The 25960-nt window shown below is 38.0% G+C and overlaps 1 protein-coding gene across 2 annotated transcripts; it reads left to right on the top strand.

Moving 5' to 3' along the window:
• The first annotated feature begins 198 nt into the window (after positions 1–198).
• camk1b (calcium/calmodulin-dependent protein kinase Ib) lies at positions 199–20252 on the top strand. 2 transcript variants are annotated; one of them, XM_077602110.1, is made up of 13 exons: positions 199–335; positions 1907–1919; positions 4264–4377; positions 13975–14106; positions 16150–16224; positions 17002–17140; positions 17369–17495; positions 17567–17642; positions 17734–17846; positions 17989–18067; positions 18414–18501; positions 18776–18911; positions 19521–20252. In XM_077602110.1, exons 2-13 carry the CDS (start codon positions 1909–1911, stop codon positions 19619–19621), a joined length of 1191 nt encoding a protein of 396 aa, XP_077458236.1. In that variant the 5' UTR covers positions 199–335; positions 1907–1908; the 3' UTR covers positions 19622–20252. The 2 variants fall into 2 exon arrangements, with proteins under 2 accessions (XP_077458236.1, XP_077458235.1); XM_077602109.1 differs by lacking the exon at positions 1907–1919 and having other exon boundaries at positions 19521–20250.
• The last annotated feature ends 5708 nt before the right edge of the window (positions 20253–25960 follow it).

The following is a 25960-nucleotide window of genomic DNA, read 5'->3' as shown; positions in this document are numbered from 1 at the left end:
ACACGGCACCCTGCGATAACTTCATTAACCCTTTCAGGGACAGTAACTATACAGTGTTGTAAAGTCGACTGTTAAAACCTTTAAACCTTTATAGAGTAAGTGACTTTTTTTTCTATATAAAACATAAATACCTAAATAAGACCTAAAGAGAGGCTGTAAAAATAGCAGGTGACAAGAATTCATTCACCTGTGTGCATCTCCTGATCGTAACCCCGCCTCCTCCGGCAGTTCACTGAAGCCCCGCCCACTCCCCCGAGAGAGCGAAGCAGCCGGCAGTTTGGGGACAGACGCGCGCGGATCTCGGCCATCGGACGTCTCTCGCTGTCAAGCCGAAGGTAGGACGGACAATCGCTGTTACTTTTAGCGACTGGCACTCTCTCAGTAGCCCGGACATGGGGCTTCTTTTTTGCAAATGTGAAGTGGGGCAGTGGGGATGGTGAGCGCAACATCTGTTTTCTGTCATGACTTTCAATTTTTGAATCAAACCAGTGCAACTGTAACTATGCACGAGGGTTTGAACGTGGCCTCTCCAACGGAGGTTGTATTAAACTTCAAACCTGATGACATAGATCCCCCATAAACGCCTATTTAGTCATTGTATAAATAAGATTTCCTGATTGTATAAGATAAGAAAAAAATGACATGTAGGGTGCCTCTTTGACGACAGTGACAAGTGAACTAACAGGAAATCCATGTTAGTACTTTTGTGTTTCCACAGAACTAATTTTGTTGTCATTAGCAGTAAAGTGAAAAATCTGTGTTGTTTTTGAACCAATATGATATGTTACCATATTCTCTCTCTCTCTTTTAAAACCAGAAACCGAAATGTCACTGTTTATTTACATTCCAATATAGATGTCATAAATCACTCTGCGATTTATATGATAAACTTGTCACAATACATAATTTTCATCATTATATGATTATCCAAAGAAATTATGGAACATAGATTCCAAAACCAGATTGATTCCAGTCAACCTATTTTTTTTCTTTTCTCTGATGCCGATTGAATTCAACTACCATGAGGTGCACATTAGTTTTTTTTAATGATATTCTGACTTCATGGATGAATGATCCAATGGAGAAAAAAACACACATTTAGGGGTATTCCAATATTGGAGCCTCCACCCGTATTTAAAAAAAAAAGCATACGACTCCACTGTTGTCGTAAACACACCTGAAATGATTTACTGCCTATAAAAGCGGCTCCTCTCATTCCCTTTAAATATCACATGTTGCTTGGAGACATTTTCACTGGTTGTAATTGGTGTTGCAACAGAAGACCATCTTTCATCTATAATGAGGTGGTGAAACTCTGCTGGTGACTTAAATATATCCAGTGACCCCACATTTTTATTGTGCCTGCTATAGCTACATGCCAATCAGTGGGTTGATTTAAAAATAATGAAAAAGCATTCAGAATTTTTTTTTTTTTCAATTACTCAGAACATTTATTGACTCCATATTTAAAGTATCAATTACTTTTGCCATCTGTGCACATGTCAGCACCTCAGAATTTGTGCCCTGATTTTTACTGTATGAACTGTTTGGCCCACTAAGTATATTAATCTCTTGAAAAAATTAAGATATTTGTGAAATGATTTTTTTTTTGTTGAGGAAAAGACTCATTACAAATTATGTATTTGTGCTCGAAATTTAGCAGAAGATTCCTTCACAGTTTGGTGGTGTGCGATAATTGTCTGTCAATTTATGCAACACAATGAAGGTGTGTCTGGATCAATATTTGTACACGTTAAAAACAAATATCCGGGCGAGTTAGCAATTTGAATGTTTGCTTTGTATGTTTGTGAAGTAATGTGTGTAATAATTTTCACAGTCAAGCAGCACGCATGTCATTGTGTTATTGTGTATGTGTGTATGTCTCTTCTGTCCATGCTCATCACAGGAATGGGAAACCAGTGAGTACAGTAACTAACTCTCTTTGTGTCCACCTGCAAAAGGCTGTGTGTTGCATGTTGTTTATGTGAGAGCTGAAGACTTTGTTTTCTTGCTCTTGTGCATCTTCTGACCTCAATTTTTCCCCAATTGCAAGCAACATGGCTCAACCAACAGACCAAAGGTCATGTCTCTAGTAGACATGATTAATTCTCATCTGGCACCCAGCATGTGTTTCTCCTCGTCTTTCCCACATTTTCAAATGTTTTCCTCCCAGTATTTACAATGTTTTTACCTTCAGTTTGCGCTCATCTTTGAATCTTGTAATCTAGTCCTTATCAAAAAGGAATAATAGTTTATTTTATTCAAGAAGTTGCAACAAGTTTAAAAGGTGTCAGTTCCATCACTGAAAAGTCCCCTGTAGGATTTTTCCCTCTTTTTTTCTGTTTCCTGTATTTTAGGGCAATAATTTATGCACAAAAAGTGAACATGACTTGTTTTTTCTTCTTCAGCAGTTTCACCATAAATGCAGAAGTGGGGTGAACAAAATTGCATCATTAGTTTTTCTTTTTGTTGTTGACCGCAGGCCTTCTAAGACACTCGGCACTAATTTGATTTCATTTTGCTAACTTAAGTGAGTGTTTTAAATTGACCTTGCACAATTGACTATTAGGTATGAAGACAAAAAAATATCATGGCCTCATTTGGTTTCTTTACAAGTTTGTAAATAGTCAAATACAACCACGTCAAATCCAGAAACATGTCACGTGATATTTCCTTAAATCGTATTTGCATCTCTTGTTACATGTATGAATTAATATTCATCACCACAGCGGATAACCATAACTGATCGTCATGTTCTTATCGCCAGTGACTTATACACAAAATCATACTCTTTCAATCAGACAAATGTGTTTGTCCACCAAAGTGACCCTATGATTTGCATCTCAACTGCAACCTGTTGTGAGGCACTAAAGCAATTTGGACTCTCAAATACCATTGAGGCCCTATTTGGGTTTCTATGACAACAAATATAAAGCTACTGGTAAAGGCAGTGAGAAGACCACCCGATGTGTATGTGTGTGTGTGATAGGCATCTAAAGTATATCGGATAAATGCCTGCTATAATATGGTCTCGTCCACTGTCAAATAATAGAACATACCCAAGCACGAATCACTCATAGGCCCCCATTTCTGCGTGTCTGTACGAGAAACACTGAACCACATGGGGATCATTTACTTGACTTTTTATTGTCTCTAACAAACTCAATGTTACATCATCCTATATGGCCTAACAGGGAAGTATGTAGTTGCATGCAGCAAGAACAGAAAAGGCGTGAGGCACTGATATCAACTGAGCTATTTTAGTCTGCCAAGTCTTGTGTTTGAGACACCGTGGGTTTTGATGATGATGTCTCTGACAGCTAAGGTGCTCTGTGATCACTCTCACTCAGCAAGTATGAGCAACATTTCAATTCTATAATTCCAAACAAGTCATTAGCTGTGTACACATTACCATTGAGTAGTGTTTTGAAGTTGACTTATTATTGCTTTTAGTGCAAAGCGTTTTCTGCAAAAGATGCCAGCCGATTTCGAGCCTTTTCACTCATCTTTCAAGGCCCACAGAATATTGTGTGTTACGACTATGTAAATATTGAGGGGATCATAAATGAGAGATACGGTTCTGGTCTTACAGGGAAAATGATTGAAATCAAAGGATCACGTGTAAAATAAGGAAAAGACGACCATTAAGAATATCTTAAGTTTCACTTTCAACATGGATTTCCCATAATGTGTGCAAATACTGCCACTTTTGATATTCTGCTGTCCAACATTTGGTCACATATACACTTCATGATGACACAGCAGGAAGTGGTGCACATTTGGGCTAATGCAAAGGACAACAAGCCCCCCCCAAAAATCAAACTATTGACAGAACAACAGCATAATGCCATGGAAAATGTTTCTATCTAGAGGCAAAGTGGGAAGACTATTTCTGGATAGGACTATATGTAATGGCAATCAGGCAGTAAATCTATTGGTTATAAAATGTCATCCCACTTTGGTTCACTAACATAGTCAACATGTACAAGTTCGGCCGTAGAACTTTGACCACTACTGTGAGTATAGCTCAGTAGTTTAAGTCATATTTTATTGGCTAAAGTTATTTCACTGCATCTGTTTCATGGGACTGAAATGATGTCGCATGAATGAATGATATCATGTGAACACAAGCTAACCTCAAAAAACTACATGGACGTTTTTTGGAACTACATTGCTGCATTTTGATTGAAAGACCGTCAGATGTGAAAAGATTTTGGGTAGTAATGTTCACTAGGCTTGATCCTCTTTTTCTTCTCTATCTAGTATTGCTTCTGACCATCACAATAAGAAGATGCCGCTGGGTGATGACTGCCATTCCTGGAAGAAAAAGACATCAGATGTAAAAGAGCAATATGACTTTAAGGATATCCTCGGAACGTAAGTATGGTTTGTGTTTCTTCATCAGCTATAAATGTTTCTTTATTAGAGTATTTTAACATTTTTAGTATGTGGTGTGTCTACAATTCCAACATGGTTGTAAAGACCTATTATGGCGACATGAGATGGAAGAATTCAGGTGGTTGGCCATAATTCAACTCATTAGTTTTAGATACACTAAGTTGTCTTCAAAGCTATTTTACACCAAGTAGTTTAAAATTTGCAGCCAGTTAATTTCTCATCACATATCAAAAAGCTGTGCACTAAAATTAAGCTTATTAGGTTGACACTGTTAAAAAAAACCTCCACAATGAACTCAACTTGTCAACTTTAGAGAGCCTCTTGAGGAAATGCAGTTACTTTAAACTGTTATGAAAGAACCGTGACATTTCTGCACTGTGAAGTTGAAGAAGCAAGTGGAAAAGTGAACAGTACACACTTGGATAGCAGTTATGCCTGCAATGCTCCATCGGACTCCAATGGATCATTTAGGTGTACAAAACATTCCACTAGAAAAAGTGCTACAACCAAACACGGCAGTTTTAAGATGAAAGTTGAGCATCGATCAAACGTTTTGAGAAATTTCCACATCTTCCTGAATGGTAAAGTGTCTCAAAACATTTGACCCTGCATGTTCTAGATGACAAAAAGTAGGTCGAGAGTACAGATTTAGTCATCCAATAGTCATAACACTTGTTGATGATGTCATGATATATCTGTCTCACTGCGAAAATGCCTTTGTCATTTTCCAAACTGTTACTGTAAAAGGATTGAATTTATATCCTGAATAAAATTATAGGTTTCATCACAAAATATGTATAATGTGCGTGTATGCATGTAAAACATTTCCACAGATTCATTTCTTAATATTTGGCGACTCGGCTGGTGAGTGAGAGGCGTGAGTTGACAGAAGTCCACCTTATGTATGTTTTGACATTTATCTTAATAATTTCCTAATCACTCTCATTTTAGCAGTTGGCTGTGCATGACATCATTTGCCACAGTCATTGGAAGGTTAAACACTGCAGTATGAGAGAAGCATTTGGCCTTGGATTACTGCCGAGAGATGCCGGCAGTGCGTGTGTGTGTGTGTGTTTTATTTGTGAGTCGTGTGTGTGAGTGTGCATGTGTGTGAGCCTGCCTTATTTGCCTAGTTTGCTTTTCTTGGGGCATTACAGTCTCTATTAAACCTCTTAACTTCCCGAGGACATTGTGTCCCTGTGCCATGTCATAGCGTGCATGTGCTTATTGTTTCGGATGGATGGTGGAATCAGCCATTGCGTGTCATTAGGATAGGCCTTCTCATCATTTGTGTCAGAGGCCTGGCTACTAATGCGGTATAGCTTCCGTGTGAGTAGAAGGCCCTTCATAGCTATATAGGGCAATCTTCAAAATGTAAGGTAATTTGGCTCCTCCGGCTATGGGAAATCATCATCGTCCTATTTGAATGTCTCTGTGTTATGTGCTCCTCTTGAGGATAACACATTTCATTTTGCCAAATGATGGTGCTTTTCTTCTCATACTGAGACACTCGCCTCAGTTTCAGGTACGGTTGAAAATTGGTTGGTATTTGATTTGGAACATGTTTGTTGTTCCTTCACATGCTTGCTGATTGTCACATGTCAGGATGTTTATTTAAGGTGTTTGCTTAAGGTAATTTTCTTCTATTCTGCACACTCATCCATATCCCTGTTTGTCCAGGATTAGTTAATGTGAGCAGTAGTTGAGACAGAAATGAAAAAAATCTTGAGACGATAACCATTACAACTGAGTAACCAACTGTTGTCCCTTTTTATGACTTATCATGCAACATATAAAAACCTAGCCGGACTGTAACAGCTAATTTGTGAAGAAAATTTGCTGGAAAAAAACATTACTGCTGAGTGCTTGAAGAATAATCTTCATCAATTCTCAGTAGCAGGAGCTTGTTTATCAGGCAACCCTTGGCTCACCAAATTACTCAGGATGTGTGCCACCTTCAGTTGCTAGTGCTGGATTGTTGTCTTGGTAACAACTGTAGACACTTTGCAGAATGGACTCCAACAGTCACTATGGAAACAAAGTTTTTTGATTTGCTATTAATAATCCAGCACTGGCTGCACAGGTGTAGAATGCAAGAATCATGCTTGCTGTTGAGGAAAAAAAAAACATGATAGCAACAATCGCTGGCAAATTTATGCTTTTATAAAACCACTTCCTTTATAACAACCTTTGTGACGCATGCCCTTTGTCTGAGACTAACCTTTCATCTGATTTGATTGCACTCCTGGCATAAAACGCATGAATTCTTAAACACATTCCAACTTGATGACAGTTTGAAATAACAATTGAACATTCCAAATTGTCGAGATAACCTTATTCTTCCTGTACGCATAAGTATTCTTATTGTTACTTTTGTTTGCTGCGCTTGTTAAGTTTATTGAGGTGGCCCAGTGAACAAGTGGTTAGCTCATTGGCCTCACGGTTCTGGGGTTGAGGGTTCGATCACTGTGTTCTCCCCGGGCTTTGACATTTTTAATGCAATTGGAAATTTGCACTGAACATTTTTGAATTTTCTTGCCTTTCTTTCCTGTTCTAATTAATTTTTCACGCATTGTGCATGAAAGATGCATGTTTGTTGTCTTCCAGCAGTGTGTGTGGAGGTTTTTTTTGTCACTCCCTTTTTTCTGTTGCAGGTTTTGTAATCAAAACAGATGGGGATTAATAATGCACACAGGCAACAGTACTTTCGCTGCAATCAACTCAAATCCTCTTTGGCCTTCTCGCATTACTCTTGGCTATTATTTATGTTAATCTATTCCAGTCTGTTTCTTCTCTGGGTTTGCGTGCCTGCGACCTGGGACTTCTTCCTGGTTTAACACCTCATATGCTGTGGAAGTTTTGCCCCTCGTGTGCTAGCGTGCTCCACTTGGAAGAAAAGTCTTACACGCTATACTTTGTACAGGATTTAAACCAAGTATTTTGTATTTGTTTGGTCAGGTGGATATATTTGTATAAACACTTTCTTTTAGAAGCATTTTAGACAATGTTTTTTGGGCTGGTCTTTTAATACGGCATTTTTTAAAATGGATTGTCTTGTATGGGACTTATTTATGTCTAAATATTCCGATTTTTTGCTTGACTGTATGTTTGTTACAAAACATACATTTAAATTGGGTTCCAAGTCTCGTGCTCATTTCGAACCTGCTCTTCTTGTTCATTTGCAACATCGTGCAAGCAGCAGTTCATTACAATAGTTTCTTGCTCCCATTATTCCCAGTGGCTTCGAGGCTTTCTCTACACGACTGCACAAACAGACTGTGTTGACATTTTAAACATGCACATGTTCTCATTTTCGAGAACACGCACTTGGGTTTAAGCATACAGGTTGATGGATGACTAGAACGCCATTCAGCCTAGAGTGGAGATGAAGCCATGGGGGCCATGGGATTGGAGGAAGTAGAGGGGAAAATTTTCATAGAGAGAGAGAGAGATGTACTGTAATCATCTAAAATCATTGGCCCTGATGGATTGCCCCTTGACAGTCTGTGGCACTCTGAATGGTGACAAAGTCGCCCCATGTGCGCATGCCCGTATTCTGTTTAGTTATAACATGCATGCACATATTCCTTCCTACACTTTTGCACCTACAGAACAGGAGAACTAGAAAGTTCCCATTTCTAGTCTACTTTTTCCCCCTTGAATTTGAACATAGCAGAAAAAATGGTAATAAACCAGATTTTTAAAAACCTTATTGAACAATATTTAATTCCCTATTGTTGGCTCTATAATAATATGATTTTCCATCACAATATACATTGGTTGGCGATAGGTGGTCGAAAGTGAGGCTCCTTATTTATGTTTAAATTTACTGAAAATTGTTCCCAAATCGAATTCTTGTTATCACAGAAGTAGCTGACTGGCATTTCACATACATTTATGAGAATGGGATGTCAGCACTATAAGGTTGTTAAAAGAGAAACCTTTTGCTCCACTTGCTCCCTCTCAGCTATTACACTGATTTTATCAACAATTCAGCACTTTATCTGCGAGCTCTAAGCTTTTGAGTGCCAAGGTTCGATATCCCAGTGTGTTTGTGTGTGGCTGTGGGACAGATGAAAAAATGTTGCGTGAGGGGAACCGTTTGGATGATCTCGACTTTGCAAAGCATTTTCGTTTCCCGTTAAAACACAAATAGTAAATGTATAATACAACATAAAAATTTATATTTCATTCAAAATATCACTGAATGTCAACCTCGTTCCAAAATATGGCAGCTAAAATAAAACGATAGATTTCCTTCTCTCCTGTGAAATCTCTATACCTCAGAACCCTTTTACAAAGAAAATGGTTCTTCATGCAGGCGTCTCTGGATTTTGGCAAGAGTACCTCCAATATTGGTCATGAATAAACTTCTGTACAAACATTTGAGATGATGAACATGTACAGTATGCCATTAAACTTATTCAGGGACACGAGAGCAGCAATAGTTGCTGTTATAATGTCAAAGGAATGCCAACCTTAAATTGCGCAGCATGAAAGTGCCTCTAGATTATTTTGTTATTATTCAATGTGCAGTGTAGTTGTACGGAAGTCCAAAAGCTAATGGGAAATACATTTTATTAATAAAAGATATTCACTCATTCATTCATTTTATTCTTTTTCACATGCCCTACATCCTTACAATAAGATGGATTTCTGCATTTACTCACGTAAAATATGCCCCATCCGCATGCTGTTATTTTTTCCACCCCGCAAAAGACTACAATCTCCTCAAGAAATTCTAGTTATCAAGGTTTCTATCTATAAGCCAAAGGAGCTGAGAGATTTAGCTAGAAACTATTTTTGGAAGTGTGAGTGTTAAGTGAGGTCTATTTTTATTACTTTTTATTATTCATTGTTTGTGTGAGGGATTTGAATCAAATGGATTCACAGTGATCATTAAAAAGGTAGTTGTGACTAAAAAGGAACAGCAGACACCTTCATGGAGCAGATGAGTCTCTCAGCATGTGAGCTGTGTCTCTTCATCTATTTTTCATCTCTCCTACTCTCTCTTTCGCTCCATCCAATGTTAAATACTATATTTATTCCTCATGTCCTCTATTCATTAATGGCTCACTGGTTTCACGGATAGACACAAGACTAGAAGAAGTCTTTTTCTGTGCCTCAATTTTTTAATTTACTGGCAGTCATCGACTTATGACCATATTCGGGACTGACAGATGGGTTGGTTATATTTACGGTGTGATTATTTTGGAGCAGGGGTGGCTCTTTGACTCTCACAGTGTAAAATTTTGTCTCCTTGTGTCTAAATTGTTCGCCTCCCCTGGTTGCGAGTCTTTGTGATCTGGCAACCCGGAGGTGCAGCGTACCATTAGAATGCAGTTAGAAAGTGAAGCTGCATCCTCCCCTGATTTTCCTTTTAAGTTACAGCGCAAACAACCCAAAACTCGCACGGCAACTGCCATAAATAATGCTTCACAACCTTTGCAGTCGTAAGTCGAACAGATGTAACTCGTATACCTTGAAAGTCGACGACTGCCTGCACTGTTATTTTAAGACGTAAACATTTGGGTGTTGTAGCCGAATCCTCTTCTGTTAAAGAGAATGAAGTGTAAACCCTGTCATGGACTTCAAAGCACAAGGCAACACATTATCCTACGTCTCAGCTAACAGAATTAATTCGACTAATGGCTACTGTCCACTCTTTTCTCCGTGCTCACACAGACATTGATTAGTCTATTGGTTAACTTCCCCCAAAATAAATGCAACTGAAAGTTTCCTATCTGGCCCAAAGTAGAAAATCCATCTCTGTACACCCATAGTCCTTCAGCCAAGCACTGACCTAATTCGCACAGAAGCCTATATCTCAGCATAGTGGAGCTCAGCATAGGCGTGGCGCCAGTTCCTGGAATCTAAACATACACACACAAACACGGTCCCCTCAAGCACCTCCACCTGCTCCCAGCAAAATACCCCCAAAATATTCTTAAGTATATACACTTAAATGGTTGGCCTCCAGCCATAGTCTTTCGCTCCCTATCAGCTTTATTTATATTTCCTTTTTCCTACATTAGTGAGCAGACTTAATGATTCTCCAGGTACTTTAATCATCGGTACTAGACATCCTAATGGAAGCCTGCGTGCTTTGCATCTTATTTAGACTACAGTTTGTCTGATCCATTACAGCTACCTACAGTAAATGCACATATGAAATGAGCTTTAAAGTGCAAGTCAAAAACAAAAACAAATTGTCTGCTGTTGATAGCAAGAGACATACATCCATTCATTCCATTAGAAATGGGAAAGCCGTCAATGAACATGTTTTATTGCACTTGGCAGTGATAAAAGCTAATCCATTTCAATATATCAATCAAAATAGATTGTACGTATGTCTAATTAATGCCAGGATGGACAAGCCAGCTCTGTGTCACAATTTGAATTCTCAAGTATTGGTAAAACTGTAATTCTGTGTTTTTCATGCTGCCATTAGTACTTTGTCATTTTTTATTTTTTTTACTTTACATGGAATGGAAAGACAAACACAAGGTAAAAATAACAACAGTAATATACTTGGTCCCTTTTCTACAGGGTCTCTTTTTCAGTGTGAAGAATGAGGTCACACCAACACGGTTTGTTTCACACTGGCTATTATCACTGTCCAGCCAGATTTTTATTTTTATAATATGCTTTGATATTTAAAAATATGTTAATAGCAAGAAAGATTCCTGAAATTATATGTTTCATTCCAGGTGGAATACAAATTGTTAGGTATTCTCACTTGTAGAATTACAGATGAAGCAATATGTTTATGACAGAAGAGATATGATGTGTGAGGAATGTCTGTCACAACAGCCCTTGTTTGGAATATGCTCAAAACTATTCATATTTATCAACAGTCTATTTATTTATCTGATTATTTACAATTTTTGCTTCTGCTTATGCTTACTAGGTTAGCTGGATACTATACTATTTAATCCACATCTTGTATTAAATTGTTACTAATATAAAATTTCAGAGCAGGGGACTGGTTTGAGTTGGAATGTTTGGATTGAATTTGTACAGCCCACAGAGCAAAGATGGTCTTTTTGTTTCAGCGCCAGTATCCCAGTTGGAATTATCTCTCAGTTTTGATTGGACCAGATGGTCCTGCACATTCTCTCTGACCTTTCTGCAGTCAACACTTTTTCGATTGTGTGCATAGCTCCTTGACCAATCTCTCAATGGCACAGATGGTACATTACTTTTTGTTCTAGATTTGTCACCACGCCACAGTGTCGCACGCAAATCTTTCTCTGTGTTATCTCCTCATTTGATAAAAAAAAAATACTCAGTTTAGTATTAGAATTCATCTTGACACAGCAATCATGTCTTCATTGAACAGATGGCTTGAAAATACAATAGATTTGGCTTAAAAAAAAAAAGAAAATAAAATTATTTTAATAAAAAGAGGTTTTGAATGTATCTGTTAAGCCTTAACTCCAATGGCATAGTGGTCAAATGAAGCTCACATTTCTGGACAGTATAGAATCTTTAGTCAATTAATATTCATGTTTCCAGAACACAGGATGACACCACAGTACTTGGAAAAATAAACACAAGCAATTTTGAGTAGTACAAGTGATAAATCACAAATAACAAATCATTTAATATGGGTGATCCCCACTTAATGCCCATAGTAGTAAGGATAAGTGGTAGAGAAAATGGATGAATTAATTATTAAATATTTACATGTCTTTGTTTACAGTGGATAAACACTATTCAAGTGTTTTTTTATTTTAATCTTTTAGAAGCAGGAAACCTAATAACAGTTTTCCTAGATGGCGCTATTGTTTGTGTAACGTTTGACAATCGGCCACAGTTCTCTGCGCTGTCAGAAGGCGTATGGTAAACATCAACTGAGGCCTCGAGATGCTGTTTTGGAATGTCGAGCTCCCTACACTGTTGGATTTGTGCCAAAATGAACAAACTCTGTGTTGCCCTTTGACTCTGTTTGATGTGAGCGTAGGGCCTGTGCATGGTGATGTTTAGGATGGTTAACAAACGGCCGTCGTCTTTTGTCAGGAGTCCATGAACCACATTCTGTGCAATATCTGTTAAAACCATACTTTTTCCATATATTCACTTTATTGTTATCCTATTTGATTTGACCTCTTTTTTAAAATTATTGTCATTTGACTTTAGGGTTATCCCAGGAATTTCAAGAACTGTACTGTGCTGCCATTTTCCCTGAAATTGTCAGGCTTTAAATCTGAAGTTTGGAACTGTCCCAGAATGCCATCAGTAATGTCCGTCCCTGCTTTTCCGTAGGTCATGGGAAAATGTTATCAGTTCTGTTCCGTTGTTTGTTATTCTTGATATATTCAGGAAGAGAACACATCCAGAAAGAATGTATAGTGGTTACTATGCAGCAGAGAATATATATATATATATATATATATATATATATATATATATATATATATATATATATATATATATATATATATATATATATATATATATAATATTTTCTTTTTTAAAGGACTCAAATTCATACATGTTCTGCCACTTTTCCGGGGTCAAGTTACAGGGGGCTGCAGCTTTACTGGTAAAGTCCAAACTTCCCCCTCCAAGCACTCCAAAGCGGGCAGGTGCTCTGAGCTTGTGTTTGTCATCTCATCCAGAAGGCTATACCCTAACATACAGTGAAATGGGTGTGTAATAAGTCTGCCACAATTTGATTTGCTTCAAGGGCCATCAATCAGTTTAATAACCGCAGAGCATAAGGAGACAAACAGCCTTTCACACTCAGACCCAGGGGCAATTGAGAGTGTTCAACCAGTCTATTGTGCATGTTTTATAAATGTTGGAGGAAACCGGAATACCCAGAGAAAACCCAGGGATAACATGCAAACTCCACACAGGAAGATGGGAAGCCAGCGTGGATTGAACCCTCGATCGCATAACTGCGAGGAGGACATCTCAACCACTCTAATACTTTGCTACCTAGTTACAGGTTAATTTAATTAAAAAAAAAATCACGACTTTGATGTTGAAATATATCATGTATTTCAGAGGTGGCCAAATTCCGGTCCTCGAGAGCCCCCATCCAGTGTGTTTTCCATATCTCCCTCCTCTACCACACCTGAATCAAATGATCAACTCATCAGCAAGCTGTCCAGAAACTTTATACCAATCTTGATTATATGATTCAGGTGTGTTGGTGGAGGCAGACATGGAAAACAGACTGGATAGGGCAGGGGTGGCCATGTCCGTTCCAGTCGTTTTTCCATGTCTCCCTCCACCAACACACCTGAATCAAATAATCGGGATGGTTATGAAGTTTCTGGACAACTTGCTAATGAGTTGATCATTTGATTCAGGTGTGGTAGAAGAGGGAGATATGGAAAAATGACTGTATAGGGGCTCTTGAGGCCCAGAGTTAGTCATCCTCAATGTATTTGAATGGAAACCATTCTATTTAATGAAGCGCCAATAAGTGATGAAGTTGATAGATGTTTTGCGACTTGACTCATTTGATTGGGTCGTTGCTTAACCAATTCATGTATCAATCCAGATCGACATACTGTTACACTTTGAATAATTTAATCGACAAAATATATCTGTATGTTTCAGAGGAGCCTTCTCCGAGGTGGTCTTAGCCGAAGAGAAGAGGACCCAAAGGTTGGTGGCTATCAAGTGCATCCCCAAGAAGGCATTAGAGGGCAAGGAAAACAGCATTGAGAACGAGATCGCAGTGTTGCACAAGTGAGTGGTCTCCACTAATTTGGGCATGATAACTCCTTTTTGTACTATCCCAACAACAGGTCTTTGTTAACAAATGGCATTCATTGTTGCAATGCAACATTGTGCCAAAAAACACTGGAGTGCATGAAAGCTGTTGATTTGTCTTCTAATGTAAGGAAAATTAGAGACTGTTGTGAAAATGGCATTTCTGCGCTGGTACCAAAGTTATTTTTAGAGCTCTTGTTGCCTGGGTTACAGCAGACACACAACTCAAGTACTTGAGGTACAGATGGTTGAGGGGATACAGGTGGGGGTGAGCAAGCAGTTCTGTTACAATTTGGAACAAATGGAGCCAACTCATGCAAACAGGTTTGCCCTGTGGGAGTTTCTAGGCTCTCATTTGATGATTTGATTACTGTTAGTGTTAACATGCAATCTTCAATTTTCCCTTGCAAACACATGCAATGCAAGTAGGAAATCAATCTTTTTAAATTTAATCACACTTTTTGGTGTTGCTGGTTTAATGAGTCGATATTCTTTGCAAACTGATTGCAAATTATTTTTGAAATTAGGTTCTCATGCGAACTTTTAATGTATGATTTAAAAGAAAATGATATTGCAATAATCCCCCAATTTTTGGCCGAGCTGTCTTCAGTTTTTCTCAGAGAAAGCCCATTTTTTAGTTTATTGTGCTGGTTGACTAGCATTTAAAGATGCCAGAATATAGCGACAAAGGCTTGACTATAAAGTGGTACTGTTACTTACAAAATTAATAGATTCCAGAAGTGGTTTTGGGACTTGGACTTTTGCTAAAAGGAAGGATATTTTACATTGAATTAGCATAATTCTTTCTACGATCATCTTTAATATTACCCCTGAAGCCGAAACCCTTTAACATTTATAAAAGTATTCCAATGTTGTATCAAAAAGGTATATGTAGGTATGCAAAAAAAGAGAAATAAGAAAATTATTTATCAAGACATTAAAATGAATAAGAAATGCAAAAACATTTACCAATGTAGTGGAATTGCGAGTGGCATTTGAGTAAACATACGTACACGTGCACGTAAGCACGCAATTAAAACTCAAAAACTGTGACAAACAAAGGTCGAAGGCACACAAAACATCAACTTACTGCTGGCGGGAGCTTATCAGCCATGAGAAGATTAAAACGTGTCTCGCGATCTCGTCACTGATTGAGACTTTAAAATGTGATTGAAATGATCTTGAAATCTTTACTAAAATTCTTGGTAAAGCGAGCATCCATTGTTTTACGGGTGGAATGCGCTCATCCGTGACATTTGCTCACTTCTGTGCTCCGATGCCCTGTGAATGCCATAGGTGATGCTAGAGGTCAGCAGATGACTCACCAGCCTTCTTTTCTCCCGCCTCCCTCCAGTCATCATGACCAGTGTCAGCCTAACCGACGCCACATCTCTCGCCCACACAAGCACATAAAACAGCTGCAAACACAATTGAGCTCGCACGAACACACTCGCATGTGTCCGAGCTCTAGGCGCCTTTAATCCCATGTTCATCCTTCATCCTTCCTGGGGTCCATCAATCCTTCTGCGCTCAGATAAGCAGATGAATGAAGCTGCATTATTATAGCCAATACTCTAATCCAGCATGAGTTCAGACCGGCACATACCGTACCCCCAGCACTACTGTGTCCTTTAAGTCAACTGGACACTCATAATGCAGCAATATTAAGCACATTTGATCAGGATATTCATTATACACAGTCATATTGGGATTCGATGATTTTGTTTTTTGACACTTCTGCCATTAGACAGCAAGTTAAGTGGATCTCACCAATGTGTAGATTGTCACAGCTGAATATTTACAAATTATTTCTGGAGTTGTTTGTAAACTCATCGCATTCTGTCAATCATGGAATGGTAATATGACTAAATAACACAAAAATTAGAGTAGTATTTCATTGGCTGTCTGCTGTACCATCATCAACATCTGACCACTTACTGTAAATTTCCATTGACACCACTAGCCTAAGAAGTGAATTTTGTTTTATTATTATATTCAACCGTATCTCTTTCCTTGCAGGATTAAACATGGCAACATTGTGACTCTGGAAGAAATTTTTGAGAGCAAATCACATCTCTACCTGGTCATGCAATTGTGAGTATTGACGTACAGTATTTTCGAATTTCAAAATAAAATTAAACACAATAAAGGTGAGGCTTCAAAATCATGGCATAAATGAAGATAAAGAGAGCGAGGGTGACGAGATTAATTTAGTTTTAATTTGATCATTATCTTGGTCATTATCTCACCTAGGAATGATTTTTAGACATCAACACTTTAAACAATACCTGGATGCACTGCCGCAAGCCAATTTTAAGTAATTTAATTCTAAACTGTGTATTTTATTTTTCTTATCAATGTAACTAGAAAGGTTAAGTATTCAGGTACACAACATATTAGTGAGCTCTTTTGAAATTGAGTGTTCACATTTAAGATTTGTGTACATTTTATGATATACTGGAATATAGCTATCCATCCTTCCATTTGCTTCTCATTGCTTTTATTGGGAGACTAATCTGCAAAGAAGGTCATATTGACATCTAGTGGCCAATGTTTAGCAGCAGCTCCAGATTCTTTTTTCACCTTCAACAAGATTCTATCTGCTAGGATTCACTTGATTGAAATCTTATCTTGTGCTTTAAAATCTACACAGGACATAAAGCAGACAGATTAGTTACACAAGGCAACAGTCTGAACAAGCTACGGTGCTTATAACACTGCTTTTACGACAACTTCAAACATATACAGCGTCTTTCGGGATTTTGGACGTGGTTGCTGCATCCTTCAAATTAAAAAGTAGTTCTTATTAATGTTTGACAACATTGTTTTCATGTTACGAATATATGTGTTTTTTTTCCATTGTGCATTCAGGGTGTCTGGTGGGGAATTGTTTGACCGTATAATAGAGAAGGGCTTCTACACAGAGAAAGATGCCAGTAAGCTAATTCAGCAGATTCTGGACGCTGTCAAATACCTCCATGACATGGGAATCGTGCACAGAGACCTCAAGGTTTTCTGTTTCATTATTTTGATTCTTTTACACCAGAGTGAAAACACGTGGCCTTGAAGCAATGACATCAACTGCCTTTTCAAAAACACATTTCTTGTATACACCATTCTACACGTCCACTGGGCTTTTACAATCACTGCAGTGACGTTTATTTATTTTATTTTTATTTTTAAATGTATTCAGGGCAATAGTTGACTTAATGTTCTACTTGTCTGATCTGCCTCACAGCCAGAGAATTTGCTCTACTACAGCATGGATGAAGACTCCAAAATCATGATCAGCGATTTTGGTCTGTCTAAAATCGAGGGTTCAGGCAGTGTGATGTCCACAGCCTGTGGAACTCCTGGATATGTTGGTAAATATGTCACCCACATAATCACCTACAACGTGGATCTTTTTTTTAATCATTCATTATCTTCATTTCAGCCCCTGAAGTTCTGGCACAGAAACCCTATAGTAAAGCAGTAGACTGCTGGTCTATTGGAGTCATAGCCTACATTCTGTGAGTAGAAAGACATTTATTACATGTTTAAGTTTTTTTCTTTTAACCAGGTATGTCTATAGGTCACTGCTTGTTATTTCTCAACTTACAGGTTGTGTGGGTACCCTCCATTCTATGACGAGAATGATGCCAAACTGTTCGAGCAGATCCTGAAGGCTGAATACGAGTTTGATTCACCATACTGGGATGACATCTCAGATTCCGGTAACCCATAAAATGAAATGGAAGAAATGTTTTATCATGAGTGTTTGAGCTAAACATCATCATTTCATTAGAAGAGAGAGATGCTGTTGTGATGCATCTCTCATGTTGGTGTCTAATGTTGTCATTTGTTTGAACTTGACAGCTAAAGATTTTATAGTCCACCTGATGGAGAAAGACCACAATGTACGTTACTCTTGCGAGCAAGCCCTGCAGCATCCATGGTACTTTTTACAAGCCCTCTGTGACTGTATTTAAAATGTATCTTAATGATAAGAGATTTCGGTTTTTAGTTACTTATAACATACGTTTTCTGATATATTTTGTGATTATAAACATTCTTCTATGCTTCATGCTTCTACTCTAACAACCCAGAGTAAACTGAGCTCCACCCTAAAATAGAAAAACCCAATACATCTCAATTTGGGATGTATCATTTAACAATATATCCTTGACTGCAGTTTTCTACTTTTTGTTAGCCTGCACTTTGTTGCCATTTTATGACATTTTCAGGAATGACACAGAATTCACAAAAATACAAAAATGAGTGTTTTTTCCAACAAATTCTAGGATTGCTGGAGATACTGCTCTGGACAAGAACATCCATGAGTCTGTCAGTGAACAGATTAAGAAGAATTTTGCCAAAAGCAAATGGAAGGTTAGACATTTTATCGACCTTTCTATACAATCATCCATACGTGAACATTTGAGCTTCATGATTCAGTAAATGCAACAGATTGCAAATGGAAACCAAAGCAATTTTGGCAGATTTCTTTTCATTACGCAAAACGAAAAATAATAATTTTGTTTTTGACTTGGAATTGAAAGTCCATTGAATAAATGATACATGAATTTGCAATCTGACACTTTTTAATGTAGCAGTGAACACACTCTAGAGTCAAAGCGGCTATCATATTCATGTCTCTCCTCAGCAAGCATTTAATGCGACAGCGGTCGTCCGTCACATGAGGCGTCTTCAGCTCGGCACCAACAGCGAAGGACCCAACCAAGGGTCTCTGACAAGTGAAGATCAACTGATGCATCCGGGAGAGGACTCTCAACTCGCCGGTAGAGAAGTTTATGTTTTGCTTCACTCTCTTTAGTCCTATTGAGTTAGCTCAGTTACAGTGAAGAAAATGTTGGCCCCATTTCTCAACAACTGAACTATTATATTTCTATACCACGTATATACACCGTGGCACTTGTTGATTGATTGAATAGATAATTCATGTAATTATATTTATGGATAATTTCATAGTATTTAACTAACTCCCTGCCAAAGATAAGGATGGACGTCCCAATCATTTAAACTGGGAGGACCCATCAGTGCCATTGACGATTCCTTTGACTGGCTGCCAACCTCTCCTGGTCAAAATGGATTGGACGTCTAGCTCCGTCAAATCACAGGCTTCTTCTAACATAAGAGTACATTGTATATATGTATAGTATATACTATTTGTTCCCGACCATAAATAGTCACTTGTCTTTATAAAGAGTTAACAGCTCTCAATAGTCAAAATAAATACGTACTTCAAATTAAATGAACCCAAATTCAATTCAATAAATATCTGTTCACCGTGGTGAATGTATCGTTTCATTTTGTACAGTTTTCCTCTGATAATATCATTTAATTATTCCAAAAGAAATGATTTGACTTGACTGTGTGTTTTCTTGCAGAGTCTTGCGGAGAGGCGAGCTGCTCCCAGGGGCTAGAAGGGGAAGGCGTGGACCCCCTTTCCAACTGTAGCTACCAATGCCACCCGACTAGTCGGGTGTGAGCTCAGTGCTGCTTCACTGCCTCGTCAACCTCAGTGATTTTTTTTCCATTTCGAACCCCCTCGGTGATACCGGAGGTAGCAACTCCCTCAGCCCCCTCATGTCCGGTTTGGAATGAGGCGTCATTCCGACCTGTCACCTGCAGGGGAGGGGGCAGGTTTGTCCAGCCTGGGAAGGAAGGAGATTCCGATTCAGAAAATGGGGAAGTAGTGATTGATGATTCTGACGCCTCGTTGTCAGACTGGGCGGGTGGGTAGCTTCGTGCTAAGATAAAGAAAATGAAGAGGGGAGGATTGTTTATTTCCAAAGCAGGACAGAGCTGAGACTATTATTTTGAGACGGCATGTGTTTGCTGTTTTTGCTCTTTGTTTTGTGTTGTCTGTGCATGATCAAAAGAGAGGGTCCCTGAGCATGTTTTATCTTTTAAATATGCCCTCTTTCTTCTTTTTTTCCGAGGACCGAGTGCCATTAGCAAAGCCTTTTTGCTGCCCTTTGAATGTAACAGTCCAATCTTATACCTTATACTACTGCAAATTGAAAACAGATCCATCTTTAGACGGTCTGTGACCTTTATGCAAAACTCCCTATGTTCCTATGTAGCCTTTTCTGAGATATATATATATATATATATATATATATATATATATATATATATATATATATATATATATATATATATATATATATATATATATATATATATATATATATATATGTAAGGCTTCCCCTTTACATCTTTTAACCTCTTGAACCACGTGAGAACAGGGATCTTTAATCTTTGTCTATGGTGCCTTTAGGGTTTACTGAATGATGGGTTTATTTTGGGTGGGAGCTACTCAAGTGTGTCCATCTGCACAGTCTGTTCTTGTTTTATATTTATCGCGTTTGCAGCGTTGAGATGTTTTGTTTCTCTTCAGATTAAATATTGCTATTATCGCTTTTTTTATCCAAGAGAATTGTAATCAGACAGGTTTCATGTTGGAGCCTAAAGATAAATTAGAAAACCCAGCCTAAGTAGCTTTTTAAAATAAGAACTACATTTGGCTCCCATTGAAGGTTATAAGGGGCTAATGCATTTGAATTTGGTAGACTGGCATTGGCTGCCAACCCTTCCACTTCGAATGTATTGGCCATCTATTGTCATCAAAAGCAGCCAACTGAGTTAAAAGATGACAGGGTGTATCACAATTACATTTTCTCACCACTAACTTTAATTGTAAAAAAACATTGTAATATCTTATCATGTTAATTTTTTAGTATCGAATGGGCTCGGTTTGTTTTTATATTCAAATAAAGCCTTTATTCACATCATTATACATTGTCAAGAGAAAAAAAAACAAATCTTATATGTTGATTCTATTTTGGTAAACACCTAACTAAACTATTGAAGAACCCTGCAGATAAAAAGATAGCTTGATGGTGTATTTTAAAATGATATGTAAAAGCTTTATTCAGCATTTGTGACTGGTAATTATGTGGTGATAATATGATGTTCACTTGAAAAGCTCCCAAAATAGGTATGATGGAAATGAACAATCAATGTATTGGTTGATTGTTCTTATAAAAAATGCGCAGATTTTCTGTTTTTAAGCAACTGTTGTTGCTGTTGTTCTTCAGACAACATTATAAATACCAATTATTATGATCTTACCAGAAGCCCAAAATGTATATTTGATAAAAGTGTGAATTGGAAAGTCGTCCGAAAGTTCACAAATAAGCCCACAAATAAGGATAGAAAATGAAACATTCCTAGTTGATGATGCAAATAATAATGACATACTTAACATTGTAACCATGACCTCACCACTAAACTTGCTGTGGTAGGATTTTTCTCTCTTTTTTTGTGGGTTGAGGAAGGGGATACAAACATTAGATTTGTTACTACAACAATTTCTGCTTTCAATTACAGCTCCAAAAATGCTTTTCATTGGGATAAAAGGAACACATTGTTGTGAATATTTTCGACTCTTTTCTCAATCGCTCTTTTTGCTTGTCGATACGGATTTGTTGTACGAATAAGTGCTTATTTCAATACTTTGTCTTTTTTCAACAGTATTTTTAACTGTACACAAAGATGCGATGCATTATGGGCTGTGGAAAAGTGGCTGTAAGTGAAACATACATTAAACTCTGTCTATGCAGTATTCTTCTGTTCTGTTCTATTCATTTGTAATGACTTCAAAACAATACAAATCTCACATTTCATTTATGAGTACGCATTAGGTTCCCCTTCCCATCGGAGGTTTGGACACTGTAAGAGTGAAGGTTCGCACAGAGTATAAATGATGTGGTTGATGCATGACCAAGAGGCTACTGCCCAAAAAGCAAGGCGCGCTGACAGACGCAAGTCACGTCCTGGTGTGGAAAAAGGACTTGGGGCTGAAATGATGAGGTTAACCAAAGACGGTATTAGCTATTAGTTCCAAAATAACCCTCTTCTAAACCATCTCCAGAACATTCATATAAATCTCATCTTTTGAATGAAGTGTTCCAGTTTAGAATATTTATTGATCACAGTGGAGTTGTTTGGGTGAAAGTAATGTCATAATGATTGATGGAAACCCAAAACATGAAATCATTTCGGACTGCTGGAAAGTGAAAACTGGCGGCGGCAACAGTGGTAAAACGCACATTCTCACTTGAACGTCGAGTCGTTATACTATAAGGACAAAGTGCGTACTTAAGCAATTTAGCGCATAAGTATGGTATCGAATGAATTACTCTAAGGGTTTGGCTGCATTTGCACATGGAATTTCCTCTAGACTTTTGACTGCGCTGGGAGACACAGAAAACCTGTCTGAAGAAACACTTCAACCTGCATAAATTAACAGGGCTACTGATCGAATTATAGTTTAGGGGTGTTATCATAATTAGCAGCACTCTGGCAACAGATAACTTCCAACAACCAATTAAAAGAGAGGATTTAAGTGCCAGAATACACACCAGTTAGAGATATTGTCTTAAACAAACTGATACCACGTTGAAATGGGGCTCGTCACTCTAGACGGCTCGAACGAAAAAAGATACTTTTGCAAAATCCATTCACACTGCGGATGGATTTGAGCCAAGAATTAAAAAAAATGTAACACACATACCCATGATGGTCGTATCTGAAATAGAATTGTCCAAAAACAACAAAAGTTTAGAAGAAGGCGCAGTAATGGTGTGTGTAAATGACAGACCTCTCTGCGGGGAATGCTCTTCTACAAACAGTATAATGTACGTCCCTCAGTGATACTTGCTGAGTTAAAATCAATTGCTGTGTGCAGAACAAACTCATGGATGAACTGACATCTGTCAGCAGGACTCCGTCAGCGCCCGCCAGAGGTTAATGTGTCCGATGTGTTTGTTGTCATAGGAATGGAGAGTTTTTACAAGATGTTTGGTTCCTTTTTCCACTTCTTTCCCGCTGTGGCAGCCTTTTATTTTTTTGTTGAAGCTCAGTTGAATTGACAAACTAATGAAGAATGCCTTTGATAATTGCCCTGTCTGCCTGCCTCACACGTCTCATCTGTAAGTGGAAGCAGACCAAAACATCCAAGCAGAGGCCATTTTTGTTGCCTTGAGATGGCCACGTCTGTGTTTGTTTTTCAGATGTGATGCAGCATGCTGAAGCAGTCCATCTTCTCTACTTTTCTTCCATTAATGCCATCAAATTATTGTCTGAATGTACTTGTTTTGAATATTATTAATTATTATTTTGTATTATTTAAGCACAAGGAAGAATTTTCAAAACAGTTTTACAATAGTCCTAATAATCTTACACACGACGTTACAGTAATGTGTTTGAATGATGACAATAATAATACAAAGAAGAAGTATAAACCCCATTCTATTCAAAACAACTATTTTTAGGTTTACTGTTTTTGAAGTGCTTCCATGGTATGTCACAACTTAATTAAATTGTTCAATAGTAACCAAAAGCCTTGCAAAAAAGAACAAAAAATTAAACAATCGTCTTCATCATTATTATTGTTACCTCATTCACTATCATGATGCGATATGACTGTAAATGAGTTAATAATATTATCATGATTGGATTTTTCGAAATGGTTTTTATAGCTTCATCTTTCCCACGCACACACATCCTTGATAAGCAAACAGGACACTCATATTTCCAACTTTTATCTGCAGTTCATTTGACTTCCAGGGGAAGATTCTGATTGCACGGAGAACCAATGTTTTGTTTGGAATGAACACGAAAAAAAAAAATTAAACGTCTAAAAGCCATGAATGTCATCAGCTTTTTCCAGCTCCTTTTGCAGGTTGTCATAGCATAAACTACACAAAATTCTTGAAGAGCTGGAGCTCTGCAGAGGGTGAGAACATAATAAGAGAGTAAATATTTAACATTATTCCACTTCACAGACATGAGTGACTGGTAGTTTTTGGAACAAATCATTTTCTGTGATCCTAAATGAAGGATGGTAAATTGAATTTTGGGAACAATTAAAGAAAAAACATTAACGAGCAGATGAAAAAAAATTGATGGCAGGAACAAAGGAGGCAAAATGACAGTTGATTGAATGTGCTTCAATATTTAACTGTCTTTTAGAGCATTAGTTTTCTGCTGTTTTTTTAACCATCTTAGTGAAATTCTACTTAGTTCTAATTTGCCAAGATGCATCCCACCTCTTTCACCAAAATTAGTTTGACGATTCCAGTTAACAACTCACCCTAATTAGTAGAAACTGATTTTTTTTAATGATAGATATATTATGCATACTGAGTTTTACTGAAGCTTTAAGAGGATGCTTTATTTTATGATTTCATTGATCAATTCAAATGATTGGCATGTTGATAGGAGCTGGCTGAAAGATGATGCCTGAAGAAACACATCTTTAGGTGATTATTCCAAATATGCGAAAGACTTTTTTTCCCCCCTTACTGGTCATGGAGGTGGTTATCTGTGCGTTGAGTTTCCTGTGGGTACGCTGTTTCCTCCCACAGCCCAAACACATGCACTTTACATTAAGTGGAAACTTGAACTTGCCCCCACGTGTGTTTGCCTCGATGTCTGTCCACATGTTTTAACATGGTGACATGGATGGATAGGTAACAACTTGATTTGCATGAACCTTGTTTTACATCTGCTATGAATTATCCAACAAAACCTTATTTGAGGTTTCTTGCAAAAAACTGACAACCAGATAAACATGTCAATAATGTGAAAACATCTCAAGTCTCCAAAGGTGTACTTTTCTGAAGAATGGAAAGTAATAGAAAGCCAAAAGGGGAGAAAATGAATGTCTCTGATTTCTGTAATAAGAGCAGAAATGACATACAGACACATATACATTGTAATGGCTGAAATTGTTACCTTAACATATTAAGCCCAGGCATTTTGATGCCAATATTATGCATGGAAGCAGACTCTATGAACCAGAGGTAGACATAGATCCCGGAGGGTAAATGCACGTCAGTCATCTTCATGGAAGAAACTTGAACCTCAACAATGAAGTATCGTCTGGATGACGGCGGGTCAAATGCAGTGGTAACAATGAGAAAAGATTTCCATGAGAACACAAAGCGCGTTGCCGAGGCAACCGGCAGCTTTTCTGCAATGGAGACAGAATGAGGGCAGAGGTGCAGACATTCAAGAAGGAAGGTGACAATAAAAAATGATTTTACACGTCCGAATGCAATGAGTTGAAGTCAGTATGGCTTCAAATGCAGACGGCATTAAATGAATGGGAGGAGCCCTGGCAGGTCCACAGATCGGAGGACACAGGGGTATTTATGAGTTTTATTTCAAATAATAATGCCAACCAAATTAGGGTGCTAAAGCGGCTTTACATTGAGTTGCCCCAGGCAAACTAAACAGAAGGGCAAATCACACACGATGGATAGCAAGAAAGAAAGGTGAAAAGCTAAAACAAGAAACATTAAACAAAGCAAGGTCGCAAAAATAGCCCCATCCAGAGTGTAAGACCACCAGCATGGAGTGGTATTGCCTGACATGTGTTTTGCAGCTTGGCTGTGGACGCTGCTGGTTTATGTTGAGAAAGCTGTGTGTGTTTATCATCCTTGGCTCACTTCCATGAGATTTTGACACTTGTCTGCAGGCTAGTTTGGCAAAGTTTAAACAGGGAGAACAAAGACTAAACCAGGAGAGAGCTCTATCTGGGATCTTTGCGCAAAGGCGAAAGGCTTATAAATGTCCCTTCAGAGGAGAACAATCCCTTTACAAACGAGCAGGCCCATTTATAAAGCCTGCTTCTCATTCTTCGATCCTTCTGTTGTATTCAACAGCAGCATATGGAAGCCATTTGGTTCACATCACATATCCTAAAAATCATGATGGAAATCTCAATAGGCCGTGTGGTTGCGCACGTAACCTC

The sequence above is a fragment of the Stigmatopora argus genome, chromosome 6 (genome assembly GCF_051989625.1).
Source record: "Stigmatopora argus isolate UIUO_Sarg chromosome 6, RoL_Sarg_1.0, whole genome shotgun sequence".
Lineage (NCBI taxonomy): Eukaryota > Metazoa > Chordata > Actinopteri > Syngnathiformes > Syngnathidae > Stigmatopora > Stigmatopora argus.
The sequence above is the reverse complement of the archived record's forward strand: the minus strand, read 5'-3'. Positions and strand labels throughout refer to the sequence as shown.

What these genes read in the sequence shown, in the direction of transcription:
- camk1b (XM_077602110.1), top strand. An exon ending in TCGTGCACAGAGACCTCAAG is followed by an intron (nt 17,141 to 17,368) that starts GTTTTCTGTTTC and finishes TCTGCCTCACAG; the next exon opens with CCAGAGAATTTGCTCTACTA. An exon ending in CAAGCCCTGCAGCATCCATG is followed by an intron (nt 18,068 to 18,413) that starts GTACTTTTTACA and finishes AACAAATTCTAG; the next exon opens with GATTGCTGGAGATACTGCTC.